Source organism: Anabrus simplex, chromosome 12, assembly GCF_040414725.1.
Source record: "Anabrus simplex isolate iqAnaSimp1 chromosome 12, ASM4041472v1, whole genome shotgun sequence".
NCBI lineage: Eukaryota > Metazoa > Arthropoda > Insecta > Orthoptera > Tettigoniidae > Anabrus > Anabrus simplex.
The window spans coordinates 46,757,109-46,778,138 of NC_090276.1; the positions used below are offsets into that span (position 1 = coordinate 46,757,109).

Genomic DNA, 21,030 nt, shown 5'->3' on the forward strand with positions numbered 1-21,030 from the left:
GACGAATCCTCTCGGCCGTTATTTTCGGCGGGAATCGGGAATCGAATCCGGGGCCTCCGAGTATCCCTACACCCCCTACATGACGGGGCCGGCAAACTTTTACCAGTCACCGTTTTTATTGAATGTCTTACTCCACAACCCGGTTCAGAGTCTAGGCTCCGTTACCAGGTGGTGAAATTATGACATTTATTTGTTCTCTACTTGATATTGGTAGGAATGTCCTTGACTGCCTGACTGGGTGATATAATCTTAACCATGCTTTATGCAGGCCTTATCCGTGATTGTGAATTAACTCTTGATAAATTATCACCGTATTATATTAGTTCTTCGGTTATTTATTTCTTTATGATATTTTATATTAAAGTTTCTAAAACATCGTCAATGAAATTCAGAAGTCCAATAGAGTGGGAACCAGGCCTGTGTGTGTTCTAGGCAACCAAGATGACGCCAGCATCGTCGCTATCCTGACAGGGAAATTCTATTCCCATCCGAGGAAATTTTCATCCCGTCAGGTTGGCAGCAATATACTTTTTTGACGCCAGTTTTGCAGCGCTGCGCCGCCATATTTTCAGGGGAATTTCATTCCCATGTGAGGAAATTTTCGTCCCACCAGGTTGACAGTGAGAGAGAAGTTTTGCCGTCAGTTTGGCAGCGCTCCGCCGCCATCTTCTCATGAAACTTTTATTCCCATTCGAGGGAATGTTCGTCCCGTCAGGTTGTCAGTGCTGCGCCGCCATCTTAGTGGCCTAGAAAACACACAGGCCAGGTTCCCACTATATTAGATTACTAAAGTCGCACTAAATCAATGATGATAGCACAGTTCTTACTTAATTAACCACTAGCTTATTTCTCTATGAATGAAACTACACGCATGTTCATAACAACCAGAACACCTTGAAAGACTAGGGATAGGAAGTTAATATTCACAGAACATGTGCAAGAATATGTTCTGAAGAAATTATTAGCATTTGAACCATGTCGGCCCTCAGATTCAAGGTCCACATCGATATTTCGGCGCACCACCACCGACTGGTGAAATGTGCTTGCGGCTCTGGTTGTCGCTATAAACTGAAGGTAATGAATCAGTGTGATTTGAGGGGACGTGCATGATACCTCGCAGACGTATGCGAGAACCGTACCGTCAACAGAGTGAGTTTGAAAGAGGGCGCATTATTGGCATGAAAGAACGTGATGCATCAATTCGGGAAAGTGCTGCTCGCGTGGGGTGAAGTGTGTCGGCAGTGCAACGGGTGTGTACAGAAGGCCGTAGAACACTACGAGATGGCTCTGGTTGCACAACCCAGACCCCTCCCCCTCCCGAGAAGATCGACACCTCGTCCGAACTGCGTTGCAAGACAGATCTGCGTCCTCCTCGGCTCTGGCGCAACAGTGGAACTGTCAGGAGTGACAGTCCGTCACCGTTTATTACGGTCTGGGTTACCCGCGCATCGTCCACTCCTTTGACTAATGTGCATAAATATGCTAGACTGCAGTGGTGTATGGAACGACGTCACTGGGAACCGGAACTGCAGCATATAGTGTTTCCGTACGAATCCAGGTTCTGTTTGTTTGAAAATGATGGCCACATTTTGGTTCGCCGCAGACACGGGGAGATGCATCACACTGACTGCATTTGCACAAGACACACAGCGCCAACTCAAGGCCTTATGGTGAGGGGTGCTATAGGGTACAACCACATATCACAGCTGGTGCTTGTCCAGGGCACTGTGACCAGTTCGACCTACGTGAATGACATGCTGTCACCCGTAGCTATATCCCTCCTGCACGACACCCCAGGCGCCATATTTCAGCAGGACAATACGCGACAACATGCTGCTGCACAAACATGTACCTTATTCTTGTCACAGGATGTCAGACTGTTGCCCTGGCCAGCCCGATCACCGGACTTGTCGCCAATCGATTCGGTGAAACGACGCGTGCGGCGCTATGACCCAATGCCAACCACCAAAGATGAAGTGTGGAACCAGGTGAATGCAGCATGGATGGCTATGCCTCAGGACGCCATTCATGCCTTATACGCGTCGATGGCCTCACGCATGGAACAAGTTATCTGTCCCCATGGAGGACCCAGTGCCTACTAGACAACAGGACACATGCTGAACCTAGGTGACTGAAATGCTAACAGTTTCTGCAGAACATACTAATGCACATGTCCTAAAATATGAACTTCCTATCTCTAGTCTTTCAAGTAGTTCTGTTTTTTATGAACATGAATGTAGTAATAATTTTTGAGATTATATGATTAACCATAGAAAAAAAACTTTTCCCTCAACAAACTTAAATGTGCAAAAAATGCTCAAAAATTGATTTCTTTTTTTGCAACCGTAATGCAATGCAGAACGTAACAATTAATCTAATATATTTAATTGTTTCTGTTTTTCCAAACATCATTTAGTTTGTTGCGCGTACTCGAGTTTTTTATGCATGAAAATGCAAACTAGAGAAAATTGAATTTTTCCCTAAGGATGCATATTTATGCAGTTATAGCCCACCACACTCATTAGAACTGCCCTGAAATGGTCACCTTATCGGAGGGGTTTTACTCACTTGGTGCAGTGCGCCGCGGTCAGCACGTAACTCTCACTAATGAGAGATCCTCCACAACCCCAGGAGATATGCTCTCTGTCACCGTACCCGATGAGTGCCTGCAACAAGCGATAAGTTCAGATAAAACTGGCTTTCACAACAACATTTTCTAGATGATACGAACACTGGATTTGCATTCATTGGTGAAAGAAATTAGTGGTCAATTTTTGAGATATGTAGCCTTCTAAGTACGCCAAGCGACCAACCGATGGCGCTGGACAGCAACACGTCTGATACAAATAGCCGCACATGCTTGACATGACATGGGGTTTCATTGACACCAACAGCGAGTGCAAAAACAGGCCAACAGATGGCGCTGGACAGCAACACGTCTGGTACAACTGGCCACACATGCTTGACATGACATTGGGTTTCACTTACACCAACAGCGAGTGCAAAAACAGGCCAACAGATGGCGCTGGACAGCAACACATCAGTGATGCCGCATGATACTTTGTACGGTATAAAATGAGCTGTCCCGAGAGAGGCCGTCAGATGCACCTGCAATCACGGCATGTTTACGTTACCAGGAAAGGCACTACTAGTGGAGATTTATTTACTTCATTTTGGTGTCAATAAAACCTCATGTCATGTCAAACATGAGTGACAATTATTACCTCCCTACCTCCAATATTCCGTGAAGTATTGCTCCGTCAAATGTCAACGGACTTTTGGGTCACCCTGTACATAATCATGAAAGCCTGACCCAGTCCAATGTATGGGACCCGCACTAGGATTACTTGATACGAGAACTGGAAAAGATCCAAAGGAAAGCAGCACAGTTTTTTTCTGGGTGATTTCCGACAGAAGAATAGTGTTATGAAAATATTGCAAGTCTTGGGAAGTAAGGAGACGAGCTGCTTGACTAAGCGGAATGTTTCGAACAGTCAGTGAAAAGACGGTGTGAAAATAGTGGACGAATAACCTCTAGCGGAGCTACGTGCCAGGTCTGTGGTAGCCCCTTTCGGTATTTCTTGGTAGGGACTAGTGAGCTCCCAGCCGGCCTGGAGGGCATGGCCGGCCTTTCTGTGTATTGTTCTCGTCGGCTGACTTACCTGTGAGTTTCTTGGAGATTCAGCCGAAATGTTCCGCCTCTAGCCACCTCACGATTGTTCTGGTTCCCATCACCCGAGCTATAAAAAGGGAGGCTAGCCGCGGACAGTCAGTCAGTGTTGGGCTCCATGGTGGAGTCAGTGTGAGACTCGGTGTGTTGGGGTTCGGTGGCTGGGCTGAGGGCGACAGAGGTGTGAGAGGTCTGAACGAGGAGCTTGTCGAAGTATTATTCCCTATATTTCCTGTTCGAAGCTTTCGAAGATTTTCCCCTCTACTTCTGTAAAAGTAATACGTTTATAAGTCTGATTGGTTCACAAGTCCCTCCCCTCCAACTGATGGGGAGTGCTATCGAATTCACTCGAACAATTCGTTTCTACTGCGTCAAAATCTACGCGATATTTGTTTCTAGAAACATTTACAGAATTTTCTTTTGCGTTTTCTTTTTTGATCTGACGCCATGTAGCTGACTATTGCACAACATTACACCCACAGATTTGAGTTGCACCAGCTTGTTCCAAGTAGAACTTGTAAGAAGTTTTATGCTTTTGAATGCTTATAACTCTCTCCCACTTAATAAAATTATCAATCAACATTTGAAACACTATAACTTCTAGCCACTGTTACATGATCATAAAAACTCTAGATCGATACTCAATATCCTTGGTTTCGGAGGGCGTGGATTTGAGACTCGCTCGAGTCTGTTCGCTCGACACTGACACATGAAAGGGAGCGCGTCACGACACGCGGTCGTGACAAGCTGTTGTTGGTGTGTCGGAGTGTCAAGCGAGTAGCTGGACTGCAGACGACGAGTGGAACGGAAGAGTGTGTACTATCTGAGAGTACTGTGTGTTTCTGTGGACTGAAGGCCCCGTGAGTCAGCGAGGGAAGCCGCTGTCACGAGTGTGAAGGTAAATGGACCTGTGTTAATATGCGCTGTTGTGAGTATCGTCCAGCTGTTCCTGTTTAATTGTTCACTGTATGTGGCTGTATGAATTACTGGACTGTCTGTGGAGTCGAACCAACGAACAGTGATCGTGTGTTGAGTGGCCCGTAGCCCTGTGTTCAGATCCAGCGGCCTACACACAGCTGCTATATGAGGTGACTGAACGTGGGGAAGTGAAATTAAGGATTAACCGTCCCAGGTATAGTAACGGGCTGGACCGCCTGCTGTGCCGTAAGGGAGAGAGACTTATGAATAGACAGTAATTAGTGTGGCCATTCGCGGTTGGTCAGAATTGTGTGCGTGCATTTATTGGGTCATCCTAAAATAAATTAGCGTAATAAAACAGACGAAGTTTTATTCGTAACAATATGAAGATAAAGCTGAAATTGAAGAGGACAAATTGGGGCAAATTTTAGTTTATAACGGCATGGAGTAATTTATCAAGGGATATATTCGACAAATTTCCAAGTGCTTTGAAGTCTTTAAGAAAAGACTAGGTAAACAACTGATAGAGAATGTGCCACCAGCTGCGTGACAGCCCTAAACGCAGATCAATGATGACTTGAAAGATTGATATTCAAAGTTTAAACATTTCTTTATAGATTCACTTGGTAAGTGCTCATTAGAGAACTTCTAGCTTTTACTCTAATCATACCATTTTCAACTGAAATGAAGCACGAAGTAAACTGAAAGAAACTAAAGAAAACGCCAGTGGAAATAATGCGTGAGTAGGTGAGAACATTCCAAACGTCCAATATTCACCATCCCAAGAGTCTTACGGAAATCAGCCCAAAAGTATTGCAATAATAGAATATCTTTAGCAAGGCTCGATATATTGTAATCTGGACTTACCATGTGAGGAAACTCTCTGGGCTTGGCTTTCTCCCCTCCTATCAACAGCGGTGTCCCAGCCGCGATAGCGGCACAGCGACTTTTGTTGATCTTCGACGCTCCTGGCAGCCACGAAGAGATCTCTTCCACGTATACGTGCCGACTGTATTCCTCACATTCTGAAACATGCGATATACCAACTATAGGTGCTGACGTGTTCAAAATAATGGAAATTCTATGGAGACTGGTTCTTTATTGGCATACATATGTCTTAATGGTTTGGGGTCATCTGGAAAATCACCGTCACAAAATGTGTGACGAAAGTATAATCCTAGTGATGTACGGTATGGATGGATAGCCAGAAAGAGTTACCTAGCAACCGTGCAGGTTGTGATGAAAACTATGGATGGATAGCCAGAAAGAGTTACCTAGCAACCATGCAGGGTGTGATGTGAAGTATGGATGGATGTCAGACAATGTTACCTAGAAATCGTGTAGGCTGTAATGTAAGGTATGGATGGATGTCAGATAATGTTACCTAGAAACTGTGTAGGCTGTACTGTAAGGTATGGATGGATGTCAAACAACGTTACCTAGAAACTGTGCTGGCTGTAATGTAAGGTATGGCTGGATGTCAAACAATGTTACCTAGAAACTGTGTACGCTGTAATGTAAGGTATGGATGGATGGATGGATGTCAGACAATGTTACCTAGAAACTGTGCTGGCTGTTGTGTAAGGTACGGATGGATGTCAGACAAGGATACCTAGCAACCGTACAGGCTGTAGTGTAAGGTATGGATGGATGCCAGACAATGTTACCTAGAAACTGTGTAGGCTGTAATATAAGGTATGGATGGATGCCAAACAATGTTACCTAGAAACTGTGTAGGCTGTAACGTAAGGTATGGATGGATGCCAAAAACATGTTACCTAGAAACTGTGTAGGCTGTAACGTAAGGTATGGATGGATGCCAAAAACATGTTACCTAGAAACTGTGTAGGCTGTAATGTAAGGTATGGATGGATGCCAAACAATGTTACCTAGAAACTGTGTAGGCTGTAGTGTAAGGTATGGATGGATGTCAAACAATGTTACCTAGAAACTGTGTAGGCTGTAGTGTAAAGCATGGATGGATGTCAGACAATGTTGCCTAGAAACTGTGTAGGCCGTAATGTAAAGCATGGATGGATGTCAGACAATATTGCCTAGAAACTATGTAGGCTGTAATGTAAGGTATGGATGGATGCCAAACAATGTTACCTAGAAACTGTGTAGGCTGTAATGTAAGGTATGGCTGTATGTCAGACAATGTTGCCTAAAACTGTGTAGGCTGTAGTGTAAGGTATGGATGGATGTCAAACAATGTTACCTAGAAACTGTGTAGGCTGTAATGTAAGGTATGGATGGATGCCAAACAATTTTACCTAGAAACTGTGTAGGCTGTAATGTAAGGTATGGTTGGATGTCAGACAATGTTGTCTAAAACTGTGTAGGCTGTAGTGTAAAGTATGGATGGATGTCAGACAATGTTACCTAGAAACTGTGTAGGCTGTAGTGTAAGGCATGGATGGATGTCAGACAATGTAACCTAGAAAGTGTGTAGGCTGTAGTGTAAGGTATGGATGGATGCCAAACAATTTTATCTAGAAACTGAGTAGCCTGTAATGTAAAGCAAGGATGGATGTCAGAAATGTTACCTAGAAACTGTGTAGGCTGTAGTGTAAGGTATGGATGGATGTCAGACAATGATACCTAGCAACCGTGCTGGCTGTAATGTAAGGCATGGATGGATGTCAAACAATGTTACCTAGAAACTGTGTAGGATGTAGTGTAAGGTATGGATGGATGCCAAACAATGTTACCTAGAAACTGTGTAGGCTGTAATGTAAGGTATGGCTGGATGTCAGACAATGTTACCTAGAAACTGTGTAGGCTGTAGAGTAAGGCATGGATGAATGTCAAACAATGTTACCTAGAAACTGCGCTGGCTGTAATGTAAGGCATGGATGGATGTCAGACAATGTTACCTAGAAACTGTGTAGGATGTAATGTAAGGTATGGATGAATGTCAAACAATGTTACCTAGAAACTTCGCTGGCTGTAATGTAAGGTATGGCTGGATGTCAGACAATGTTACCTAGAAACTGTGTAGGCTGTAGTGTAAGGTATGGATGGATGTCAGACAATGTTACCTAGAAACTGTGTAGGCTGTAGTGTAAGGCACGGATGGATGTCAAACAATGTTACCTAGAAACTGCGCTGGCTGTAATGTAAGGTATGGCTGGATGTCAGACAATGTTACCTAGAAACTGTGTAGGCTGTAGTGTAAGGTATGGATGGATGTCAAACAATGTTACCTAGAAACTGTGTAGGCTGTAGTGTAAGGTATGGATGGATGTCAAACAATGTTACCTAGAAACTGTGTAGGCTGTAATGTAAGGTATGGATGGATGTCAAACAATGTTACCTAGAAACTGTGCTGGCTGTAATGTAAGGTATGGATGGATGCCAAACAATGTTACTTAGAAACTGTGTAGGCTGTAATGTAAGGTATGGATGGATGTCAAACAATGTTACCTAGAAACTGTGCTGGCTGTAATGTAAGGTATGGATGGATGCCAAACAATGTTACTTAGAAACTGTGTAGGCTGTAATGTAAGGTATGGATGGATGTCAAACAATGTTACCTAGAAACTGTGCTGGCTGTAATGTAAGGTATGGATGGATGCCAAACAATGTTACTTAGAAACTGTGAAGACTCTAGTGTAAGGTATGGATGGATGCCAAACAATGTTACCTAGAAACTGTGTAGACTGTAGTGTAAGGTTTGGCTGGATGTCAGACAATGTTGCCTAGAACTGTGTAGGGTGTAGTGTAAGGTATGGATGGATGTCAGACAATGATACCTAGCAACTGTGAAGGCTGTTAATGGATGGCCATGACCGAGAGACATAATTATGATAATTTGATTTTCATAAAGGGAATTTTGACGTCATATTTAATTGTTTTTGAGGCGTTAATTTTCATGCCGTTCGTTTTCGCTGCTGTTCTTAGTCTGGACATATGCATTATAAGGACGACGGACTCCCAGCCAAAATTGCTTGATCACCAGCAAATTAAATTAATGGTTGTAGTGCAATCATCCAGAAATCCTCACCTTAGTCTTTGGAACAGATAGTCAGCAAGTAAACTAATTTTCTTACCTAGGCTAAACATCATGGAAGATAGCATATCTTCAACTGAATTCAGATGTCGTATAGCTCAAGTCAGAAGGACGTAAAATCACATGAATGCTGATAATATTACAGGCACCACATTTGGTCCGGCCGCGTTTCCATGGCAACCGTACCTGTACTCCCTTCTGTCCACTCAGGCAGGCAGTAAACGGACCTGCCTCTAAGAACTGTCAGATGCGTCTTTTAATATTAAGAAGGATTTTTTTGGGGGGTAATCATGTTACGGACTTCGTCATATGCTTATGACTCCGCAAAGGTGTAGAGGAGGGGGAATACAGTTCCTCCACAGGTTTTGAGCAAAAATACTTAATTTGAAAAGTCTGAATAAGTTAAACATTACTTTTCAAACACAATAAATAACTAACCGAAACCTGTCAAAACCATGACAGTCAACTGGGTGAATATTTAGTGAAAGATTTCTATATAAATAAGATATTCTTTGTAAATTACTTTTTTTTTTGCCGGTGTTGAACTTAAACAACCCCATCAATTTGGCACTCTCGACACTGCAACATAAACCATGGCTGAAAAGCAGATGAGGTAAGTTGAGAACTGCACTTTCCAGTGTTTCTCCTTGAGCTTTATTGATCGGGATACAAAATGCCAAGCGAATTGTAAACTAGTGCCATTTAAAAGAAAATGAAATTTTTCTATCCGAGGAGTTAAATCATCTCGAGAGATTATAGATCTCTGCCTATTTAGAATGTACAGTGCACTGAGCTTCTCGTTTTCTATGAACACTATATTGGCCTATTCAGAACTGAAAATTGGCACATTGCCGGTTTGCTCGTAGTAAATGACAGTAAATTATGACACGGAGGATCAACTCACTTTCCGAACTACCGGAGTGACAGAAGTTTACAACCTTAGTATTAATATTACGACATGGAGGAGAGGACTTTTACATTTCTCTTCAAGCTAGCGAGGTCTTGACTAAGCGACTCTCTGCAACACAATACACACTGGATCTGCAGACGTAGAAGACGTCCGATTGCGCATGCGTGCTTGACCGCTTCCATCCCCCATCTCGTATGTCTCAGCACTCAGCGCTCCCACAGGCCAGGTGTCCTTGAAGTACTGGCGAGCGCTTTGGCCAATCAGAATGCTACATTTTCTTTAATAATTTAAAAATATACTGCAAGACTGTTTTGCACTTTTAAAGATATCTGCAGATCCGGCCCCGCGGTGTAGAGGTCAATGCGTCCGCCTCTCACCCGGCGGCCCCGGGTTTGATTTTCGGCCGGGTCAGGAATTTTTAATTGTAAATGATTAATATCCCTGGTCTGGAGACTGGTGTTTGTGTCGTCCTCAACGTTCCTTTCCTCACATTCAACAATTTACACTTCCGCCGTTTACAAAATACACACAGGTTCCTCACATATGGTGCAAGTAGGAGCAAAAGATCTTTCTAGGTCGACGCTCCGAACAAATAGCATTTTAAAAAAGACACACTGCAAATCTTTCGTCAGAATTCATTACGATGTAAATCTGCTCAGCTGTTCTCTCAAATTCGCGGTCCAAAAATGAGTCTAGTGGGTTAAATATATAGATACTTACTTCTGGCGCTGATGGATCCGACCGGTTGGGGACAACAAACCACAGGCTGGAAATGATCAAAGGAGCAGGTTGTCGGATCCTTCTTCTGCAATAGTTCATGTAGCGCCTGTTCGCAGTCTTTAATCCTCTTACAGACACCAGGACGACCATCTCGCAATGAGCAGGAACTCCCTGGAGTACAAAGAGAAAAACATGTTAAGTTTTTACCCTTATTAATCCTTGCATCATGTCTGAGCATTTCCTTCAACCTATTCATATTCAAATAAGTATGAATTTTAAACGGGTGTCAAACCTTACTCACCGTTACCATGGACCCATGGGGGTCTTGAAAGCTGTTTCAGAAAGGTGGTTTGATTGTACTACATTTGTGAGAGAGATGGAAGCCCTGGTAAACGAAATCGGGCAGGCCAGGATATGACCTGCACCCGACTAGGGGTGAATAATTTAGGATAACCTTGCACCTTTAATACCGAAGACCTTCCCCAACGACGAGATGAGGGGGTTGGGTTTTGAGTTTAGAACAGCATAGAATTTTCGGGAAGTCCTCTTAATTCTGGCACTAATGTCGTCTATCCTGAGTTCGACGTAGATGTCACGATTTCGTTGGAACCAGGGGTTCCTGATATGAACCGCAGCGCTGAATTTTATCCAATTGGGTTTAGCCTGCCATTTCCCAGAGCGGATTGGCAAACTCGAGGGGTGATCTAAAAGAGGAGTTGTACAGAGTGAGTCTGTTTTCTGGGTTGAGGGCTTCGTCGGCTTTCATTAGAGAAATAATTTCTGAGAGACGGTTGAGCACCTAGTCCGAAATGGAGTGGATGTGATCCCTAAAGATCAATACTCTGTCCAGGGTAACACCCAGGGATTTGGTTTTATTTGTCCACCCAGTTACTTCACTAAAGAAAATTAGTGGATAAGGGTCTGTTCGTAAACACTTGGAGAAGAAAGTAGCACTTCTTTCGTTAACATTAATTTTGATTCTCCACTTTTGAAGGCAGGATTCGAAGGTGGATAGGGCGTTTTGTAGACAATGTTGTACTCTGGGTTGTTGCCAAGAGACGGAGAAGATGGCCGTATCATCTGCGTATATTGCGTGATTATCCTTAGGTATGTCTCTCATGTATAGTTGGAAGAGTATGGGGGAGATAACTCCACCCTGGGGGCTCCGACAAGGATGGGGTGGGGATGTGACAGGAGTTTGTTGACCTTTGCATGGAATTTCCTATCCGAAAGGTAGCGAGAGAGGCAATGATACATGTAAGTGTGTGGGGGGGGGGGATGCTTAGATGATTTAGTTTCTAGATGATGTCTTGATGCCATACCTAGTCAAACGCACGCTGTTGGCTTGCATTAGGAAAGTAGTGAGTTCGAATACCACCGTCGGCAGCCCAGGTTTCTCATTTTCACACCAGACAAATTTTGGGGCTGTACCACAATTTTTTTTCTTCTTTTTTTTACTAGTTGCTTTACGTCGCACCGACACAGATAGGTCTTATGGCGACGATTGGACAGGAAAGGGCTAGGAGTGGGAAGTAAGCGACCGTGGCCTTAATTAATGTACAGCCCCAGCATTTTCCTGGTGCGAAAATGGGAAACCACGGAAAACCATTTTCAGGGCTGCCGACAGTGGTGTACCACAGTTACCATAATTAAGACCACGGTTGTTTCCTTCACACTTCTAGCCCTTTCCTATCCCATAGTCGTCCATAAGACCTGTGTCGGGTGCGACGTAAAGCAAATTGTAGAAACAAAAAACCTCTCTCACATTCATAAAGGAATTAAAATAGTATACTCTACAACCAATATGAAATAATGTTGCTCAGACACACACAAATAAATAATTATCGATATTGCACAACTAATAACTTCGTCTACTTCAGGGCCTCTCAAACGCCCAAAATCTCACGCGTGCAAATCGAGCCGCAAGAGCTCCTTGCACTGTGCATCGGTCCCGCTCGGCTCGGCTCGGCTCAGACCAACACTTCGTCTCTGGGCTACTGGGCTAAGCTCGGCTCAACTCGGCTCGGATTTCAAGCGCTACGGAGCAAGTGAGGAAGAGGGAGACAGGGGGAGCGAGCGAGACAGGCGTGGGAAAAGAGAGAGACAGCGATATTGCTCCAAATCGAGGAGTGGGGGTCTGCACTCTGGTCAACCAAGCGAAGTCGTCTTTTGCACCGTGCACAGTGCATGCACCCTGAGAGGCCCTGGTCTATTTATACAAGAGAAACACTTACTGCCCTTCGTCATTCACACGCTCAGCTATACAGAACACTCATCACTTGGGAACTGAACGAACTAATTTTTCGAGTTACTGAGTTCTCGCCTTAAAGACAATCGCGGCCTCTAGGGTGAAGCTAATGAAGTGTCACTTCATATGTTTATAAATATTCAAAATACAAATTCTTATTCCACATGTATCTATATATTAAGAGTTTACTAAAAACAGGTTAGACAAATCTGTCCGTGCGTTCTACTGCACCTATTTGCTTCATTTCTATTTTATTCTCTCTTAAATTATCTGCCGGTGAATTATGGGACATTGATAGGTCTCTACGTTCAGCCAACTTTGAGTAATCATAAAATCAAATCATTAAATGATCACTCCAATAATTGCAGGCGAAGGCTTACACTAACCCGCAATACAATCTGTACTTAGCAGGTTGCTAAGCGACTATCACTTTTATTAATATTCTGATAGATTTTCATCCTTTGTAATATCATTGCATGCAGCCATGTTTGATCACTACCTGTCAAGCCAGAGAGTATACACTTCCTCTGATCACGGAAGAATACTATTCTCTGCTAGATAATCTTTAATTCTCTAACCTTTCCCAGCTTCCAAATATATTCAACAAATGGTAGAGCGTTCCTCTTTTAACTTACATGCGTCTAAGAGAAAAAAGTCTACGTACAAACAGATCCCCGCATGACATTATCTGGGAACACCTATCGAAGGATAAACTAGCTGCATTAGAAAGAGTGAAGGCCATGTATCTTAAAATAGTTCTCTGTCTGGCAAAAAAAAAAAAAGAAAAAAAAACGCTCCTTCGAGACTAACCGTTCTATATAGAAGAACTGCGATTATAAATGCCGTTGCCTTCTACGACACAATACTGCAGGAAAAACCGCGAATACATGAATAGATTTTTTTTTACCAAACAGGCGGCGTGATGACATCAGAATGAATGAATTCTGACTACGAATTGCGGTACATCATAACGCGCTCCTTACTAAATGTGCATAAAACCATTGAAAAAGGCAGGCAAGACCATATGATTACGACAGGCACATCTAGATGAGTTATCTGACCTGTTTATAACGAATGCTACGGAGCAGCGCAAGTCCTCCGGGAAATATTTAAAATACAAATTCTTTTTCCACATAATTTTAATATTCTTATTCCACTGTACGAAAGTATTTATGTATGTATGTATGTATGTATTTATTTATTTATTTATTTATTTATTTATTTATTTATTTATTTATTTATTTATTTATTTATTTATTTATTTATTTATTTATTTATTTATTTATTTATTTATTTATTTATTTATTTATTTGCTTTGTATGGAGCGTGGCACTGTATGGAGCTGAGACCTGGACAATGAGAAAAGAGGACGAAAGAAGACTGGAAGCATTTGAGATGTGGATTTGGAGAAGAATGGAAAGTATACAGCGGATAGAAAAGTAAAGAATGAAGAAGTCTTGAGAAGAGTTGGAAAGAGAAGAATATATTAAAAGTAATCAAGGAGAGAAAGCACATTTGGATTGGTTATTGGGTGAGGAGAGATTGCTTGCTTATAGATGCTATAGAAGGAACGGTAAATGGAAAAAGACAAACAGGACGGAGAAGATATCAGATGCTGGACAGTATCGGGATAGAATACAAGTATGAGGAAACAAAAAGGGTGGCAAGAGACAGGACTGCGTGGAGAGCTGCCTTGTTAAGACCCGCCATATGGCAGAACACTGATGATGATGATGATGATGATGATGATGATGATGATTTGTTAGGTAATCTCGGCAGGATATCTAGAATTTAGCTGATGAATCACTGTCCCGGACACTGACTGATAAGGAATTCCGATGCCTGGAACGGGTCACATGAAAGAATATACGGAGATGAATGGTGAAGAGCATTAGCAGTACCATCGCTGGTGTCACAATATGAAAGATAAAGTGAAAGGTAGAGGAAATTTACTGAGGCCAGTTGCCCTGCAGGAATTAGTGTGGTGATGAAATGAAATGTCGTATGGCTTTTAGTGCCGGGATATCCCAGGAAGGGTTCGGCTCGCCAGGTGCAGGTCTTTCTATTTGACACCCGTAGGTGACCTGCGCGTCGTGATGAGGATGAAATGATGATGAAGACAACACATACACCCAGCCCCCGTGTCATTGGAATTAACAAATTAAGGTTAAAATCCCCGACCCGGCCGGGAATCGAACCCGGGACCCTCTGAACCGAAGGCCAGTACGCTGACCGTTCTGCCAACGAGTCGGACAGTGTGGTGATACAAGTATGTCATATTTACGTCTTTTTACAGGTTTTAGCCAGTGAAGTTCTCGATAATATGCACATCGTAGCTAAAGTTAAAATGAATCTGAGACAATAGTTCTAAGCTCACTGCAGTTTTATCGTTTGTTGCGTCAATAAGGATTACGTCATAGTAGTCGAGGATAGGAAGAATTAAAGCCTGAACTAGTGTTTGTCGCATATCCCGGCGTAAGTAAGGTTTTCGGAAACGCCGAGGTGCCAGAATTTAGTTCCGCAGGGGTTCTTTACGTGCCAGTTAATCTATCGACACGAGGCTGAGGTATGTGAGCAACTTCAAATATCACCGGTCTGAGCCAGGATGGAACCTGCCAGGTTGGGGTAAGAAGGCCAGCGCCTCAACCGTCTCAGCCACTCATCCCTGTCTTTGTTTCTTTTTAATCGGTGAGGCAAATCAAAAACCTTCTGAAGTAATTTTTGGTATATTTCGTCCAATTTAAAGTTTCAGTCCTAGTAATGCCAAGGTTTCCCACTGTTGTGCTGTAAGGAATTATTATAATGTAGTTTATTAACAGAGGTAGTGTACTTCTTCTTCTTCTTAATCTGTTTACCCTCCAGGTTCGGTTTTTCCCTCGGACTCAGCGACGGATCCCACCTCTACCGCCACAAGGGCAGTGTCCTGGAGCTTCAGACTTTGGGTCGGGGGATACAACTGGGGAGAATGACCAGTTACTCGCCCAGGCGGCCTCACCTGCTATGCTGAACAGGGGCCTTGTGGAGGGATGGGAAGATTGGATGGGTCAGACAAGGAAGGGGGAAGGAAGCGGCCGTGGCCTTAAGTTAGGTACCATCCCGACATTTGCCTGGAGGAGAAGTGGGAAACCACGGAAAACCACTTCCAGGATGGCTGAGGTGGGAATCGAACCCATCTCTACTCAGTTGACCTCCCAAGGCTGAGTGGACCCCGTTCCAGCCCTCGTACCACTTTTCAAATTTCGTGGCAGAGCCGGGAATCGAACCCGGACCTCCGGGGGTGGCAGCTAATCACGCTAACAACTACACCACAGAGGAGTACGGTAGTGTACTTATTGTTTGAAACTTTGGGCTGGGAAGACTTGGGAATAAAGAGACGAGCTGCTCGACAACGTGGTATGATTCAAACTGTCAGTGGATATATTGCGTGGAATAACATTTGTATATGAATAAGCCTGAGCGAAGATTTAAGAGGAAGTAGGAAAGATAAAGTTGGAATTCAAAAGGACAAATTGGTGCAAACATTCATTTGTAAGACGAGGTAAGGTAACAGTGTATTCTGCCCGAAGGCAGGTCCGAACCTTCACAGAGGTGTTCTTTTACGGGGGGGGGGGGCGTAGCCCGCTCCCCCGCCGTGACCATCGACTCAATCTACATGGCCTCCAACATGCTACTAATTTTTAAGAAGAAAAGAGATAGCTGGGTAGAGTGGGAAGTGATACAAGGAGTATCTGCCTGTTTCCATGTCAGACACGTTACCAGGCGAGATTGTGTTAGGTCTATATGGTGTTGAAGTATGGTATTGAAGGGTCAAGGAAAAACCACATAGGCAGAAAGAAGAAAGAGCCTACATGTAAAACCTGACATCTTTTGATAGCACATGCAAGGATGTGGGCTGGAAAAAGACCAGAGGTTGTGTTAGTTAGGAACAGGTAACATGCACAAAACATAAGCCCATTCCTCGCTATTCCATCGCCTGCGGATCAGTCCGTCTGGGCACTGCTGTGACTAGCGCGGTCCTTGCCAGCTGCGGAGCCATGCGTCGTCCACAGAGGTGTGCCTCAGCCGGAGTTTACGTACGGTAGGGTGGCCAGTTCCTTTTCCCTCCTCTATTCCCTTAACCCCCACCAACAGCGCGTGGCAACCCATCCACTTCTTGACCACGCCCAATGTTGCTTAACGTCGGAGATCTCACGGGATCCGGTGTGTCAACACGGCTACGGCCGTTGGCGGTAAGACGAGGAGTAAATGTTTAAAATAAATTATCAAGAGAAATGTTCGATGAATTTCCCAAGTTCTTTGAAAACCTTTAAGGAAAGCTAGCTAAAGAACTGATAGGGAATCTGGCACTTCGGTGACAGCTCTAACCTTTAGCAGTCGTATTTAAATAGGGAATGTTTGCTCAGCAGGTCAAGCAGGGGTGAGTTTTACAAGTTTCACACAAATGCTTTAATTTAACTAAACTTTAAATACAGGGTTGAATATTTACATAAATGAGTAAAGCCCGGATTTTTATGCAGTAACAGGTTAGATTGCAAACTAATTTGGTTAGTAGGGAGTATCAGCAACCCGCTCTTCCATAATGTAGCAAGAGTAACATAAATTATAGGGGTTCTGATGGGCCGTACCCCTAATGTTTATGCAAACCCCATAAACATAATCGTTGTGAAGGTAGGCTATACTTGCTACTCGCTTCAGTAAGTTTGCATTCTAACTTATTAATGCATAAAAATCCGGGCTCTATAAATGAGTGACTTTGCTACTGATTCTGCTTTTCTGCACCTACACCTTTAGTCCCTAGTCCTGTAATCGACTTTTCTCTGGTCCTGTACGAAACGAATGCCTGGATGCAGATCGGGTTTCTTCTCACAAGTTGCACAGAATACACAATTTCCTGCCGACAACCCTTGATTTACCTATTTGAACACACTGCACAACCCTTTCCTCTGTTTTTCTCATTGGAATAAATAAAATGCGGTTTCCCGTTCAGCCTTTCACACGTGTCACGTGTTCATTGATGACCTCGCTTCGCTGATCCTCGCACAAACTTTCAGCCGATAGGCCTTCCACCAATTTCCTCTTAAATTTTTCAGAAATATCTCAGAAAAACTTAATATCATTGTCTGAATTCTCATCTGCATCACTCAAAAAGGTACGATTACGTTTGCTATTTATATTACTGCAAATACAGTAGGGACAATACGCGACACTTACGGATTTAGCCTTGCTAAAATGGGAGACAATTCGACGGTGGCGCTCCTAGTGACTTGACCTGAAAAAATCGCGCTAAATTCAAATATCAATGGAAATATATATACGGAAATGGATAAATAAATTACGTCTAGAAAGAAAGTGTTATTGGGATATTAACTTCGAAGTTGCTAATGCAATTCTGGATAAACGAATGAAGAAATATTTAAAAGATTATTATTCAAAGACTGAAATTAGACGTATAAACAAGATGTGAAATGGCTTGATCATTCATTTATGCATTACTTTTTTAGCTTTAGCACTCCTGCCTGAACTCTTACGGTAGGATTATTTTTTTCTCATTTAAAAACATTGTATCATCACATTAAGACACTTGACAATAAAAATATCGGCACATTCCTTACACATATGATGCAATGAATTAACATTTAATAGCTGGACAATTTTCCTCTTAACATGAAGCCTACTAATAGAAAGAAAATCTATACAATCCCGGCTTTAATATGAGAAGAGGGATAAAAGAAAGAAAGTATGAAAATGTTGTCGATAGTGATGCTTTGAGGAATATTTACGTACAATTAGAGTAAAAATGTAACATAACCTTGGCTGTATAGTCGAGGATTTTTAAAGTCGCTGGCCTGGAAATGATCTGAACAGATCTTATAATTCTTATATAAGCGTAACGTCCCTTCTTTCTTGTACACCTCATCCAAATCACTTCTGTGACATTTCAAAACCCACAGATAACACCTACAACAACACATCGGTATTGAAGGTTAACTGCTGCACTATACAATAAAATATGCGTATTACATTTTAAGCCATTTAAAATATGGGTGCCAACGGCCGTAGCCGTGTTGAAACACCGGATCCCGTGGGATCTCCGAAGTTAAGGCAACATTGGGCGTGGTCAGGAGTTGGATGGGTTGCCGCGCGCTGTTGGTGGGGGATAAGGGAATGGAGGAGCGGAAAGGAACTGGCCGCCCTACCGCACATAAACTCCGGCTCAGGAACACCTCTGCGGAGGTTCGGACCTGCCTTCGGGCAGTATAACCCTTACCTACCTAAAATATGGGTCGACCAGGTCAGAAGATTATGAAGTACTATAAAAATCTCTGTCACTGGAAGAATATATATGCAAACACAATATTACTTACATTTTCTTGTCACGAGGGAACCTGAAGAACGACCGCGCATTCTTCTCTACTTCATAGTTACTGCAGCCAAACACAGCACATACCTTTCCACTCATGTTGAGAGGAGATATCAAGGAATGACACACGCTACTATTTAATTATGTCAACTCACTGAAAACGCATAAATAACACCAAAAACTTCACACACAAATACACGTGCTCTTATGACAGAAACAGTAGTTTTCAGGTCTACTCGCTAGAGAGAGCTTCAATAGCTGTCCCTCGATATCTCGCTCAGTGTCGCGTATTGTCTCTACTGTATTTGATTACTGGTAGACGCCGTAATGCCCAATGCTTACACAGAACAGAAACAGTAAGACTTGGTTGTTTCTCTTATTACAAGATATTAGAATCATTCCGTATTGACGGTTTTCACTTTACAAAGGAGGTGTAATATGTCCTCCTATTCAATACATAGGCTGTGCGGTTAGAGGCGGGCGGCTGTGAGCTTGCATCCGGGAGATATTGGGTTCGAATCCCACTGCTGGCATCCCTGAAGACGGTTTTCGGTGGTTTCCCATTTTCACACCAGGCAAATGCTGGGGCTGTACCTTAATTAAGACCACGGATGCCTCCTTCCAACTCGTAGGCCTTTCCTATCCCATCGTCGCCATAAGACTTATCTGTGTCGGTGCGACGTAAAGCCAATAGCAAAAAAAAAAAAAAAAAAATCAATACATAGAATTCGATAGTAGTGTTTCGATATATATCGATATATTTCATGAACTCTTTCGAGAAGTTAACACAACCACCGATATTGCGAAAAGAAGCTTATAATTGACGTAAGATGATCCTAAATTATAGGTCGGATTCCGCCCGACATTCGACCTCCTCGAGAAAAACATAATGTCGGGGCCGGCCCGTTAGTCGACCAGATCATTGATTGATTGATTGATTGATTGATTGATTGATTGATTGATTGATTGATTGATTGATTGATAATTCACTTATTCTGTAGTGGCTATATATTTGAAGGTCTACTACTACTGCAGAATCACTACAGATCATGAACGCAGTGCGGAATAAAATGGCAGACCACTTATCATATCGCCTTCCAGTGTTCTGTTAGGTGTTATTAAAAAAAAAAAGCAAGATTTTATGGACGAAACTCATGAAAACGTCGACTGACTGACAAATTTTGTTCACGACAAATTTGCTTATACTTCACTTCTTATGAAATGTAATTACAATTATCAGATTATATTCTTTGTATGTCATACTCTAAACGAAATAAATAAATACAGATATTTGGGCAATGGAATAAGAAGATTAAAAATTATGTGAAAAAAGAATTTGTATTTTAATTATTTTTAAACGGATGAAGTGACATTTTGATTAGCTTCTCTCTTCACGGTTCTACCGTAGCATTGATAGCAACAATGCACTCACTGCTATACCTTGGTTCAGTTTATCTCACCATACGCCCTACCTGTCGGCCCCGCGGTGTAGGGGGAGCGTGCCTACCTCCTACCCGGAGCCCCCGAGTTCGATTCCCGGCCAGGTCAGGAATTTTTACCTAGCTCTGAGGGCTGGTTTGAGGTTCGGTCAGCCTACGTGATTACAATCGAGGAGCTATCTAACGGCGAGATAGTGATTCCGGTCTAGAATACCAAGAATAACGGCCGAGAGAATTTGTCATGTTGACCACACGACACCTCATAATCTGCAGGCCTTCGGGCTGAGCAGCGGTCTCTTGGTAGGCCATGGCCCTTCGAGGCTGTAGTGCCATGGGGTTTGGTTTTCTTACGGCCTATCTGGAAGATCACAGCAAAGAAATGTGTGAAGAGCTTTGGACTCACCTACTGCAAGATCTTGTGCCATGGAGCGAGCGAACGTGAATGCCAAAGGTATAATCCATGTTAACCGCATCATCTCCAGAGAGCGACTGGCAAGACTCAGCTGACAGTGTACCTGTTCTTTACACGATACGAGGTCAACACTAATAAGAAATGTCCAGCCAGGAAAATGGCTCCTTTCTGAATAAAAGCATGAGGAAGTAGTGGATTATATCCACACAGTTTGTGGTTTTATTTTAGAATGTTGCAATAATAAAGTATGTTGTTTATCGTACGAATAATATACCCACGGCATCCCCTGCCTGTCGTAACAGGCGCATAAAAAGGGCGATCAAGAGAACAATGAGGCAGT

At 43.0% G+C, this 21,030-nt stretch overlaps 1 protein-coding gene across 1 annotated transcript in view; it reads right to left on the reverse strand.

Annotated features, from left to right (window-relative positions):
- The window catches only part of LOC136884535 (venom protease), a 41,403-nt gene extending 20,579 nt beyond the window's left edge, over nt 1-20,824 (reverse strand). Inside the window, exons 1-4 of the mRNA XM_067156781.2 lie at nt 20,682-20,824; nt 10,231-10,401; nt 5,456-5,613; nt 2,569-2,666 (exon numbers count right to left, since the gene is read on the reverse strand). Of these exons, the coding sequence (XP_067012882.2) occupies nt 2,569-2,666; nt 5,456-5,613; nt 10,231-10,401; nt 20,682-20,754 (500 nt within the window). The 5' untranslated portion in view covers nt 20,755-20,824. The remainder of the gene's footprint in view (nt 1-2,568; nt 2,667-5,455; nt 5,614-10,230; nt 10,402-20,681) is intronic.
- Nucleotides 20,825-21,030: the final 206 nt, after the last annotated feature.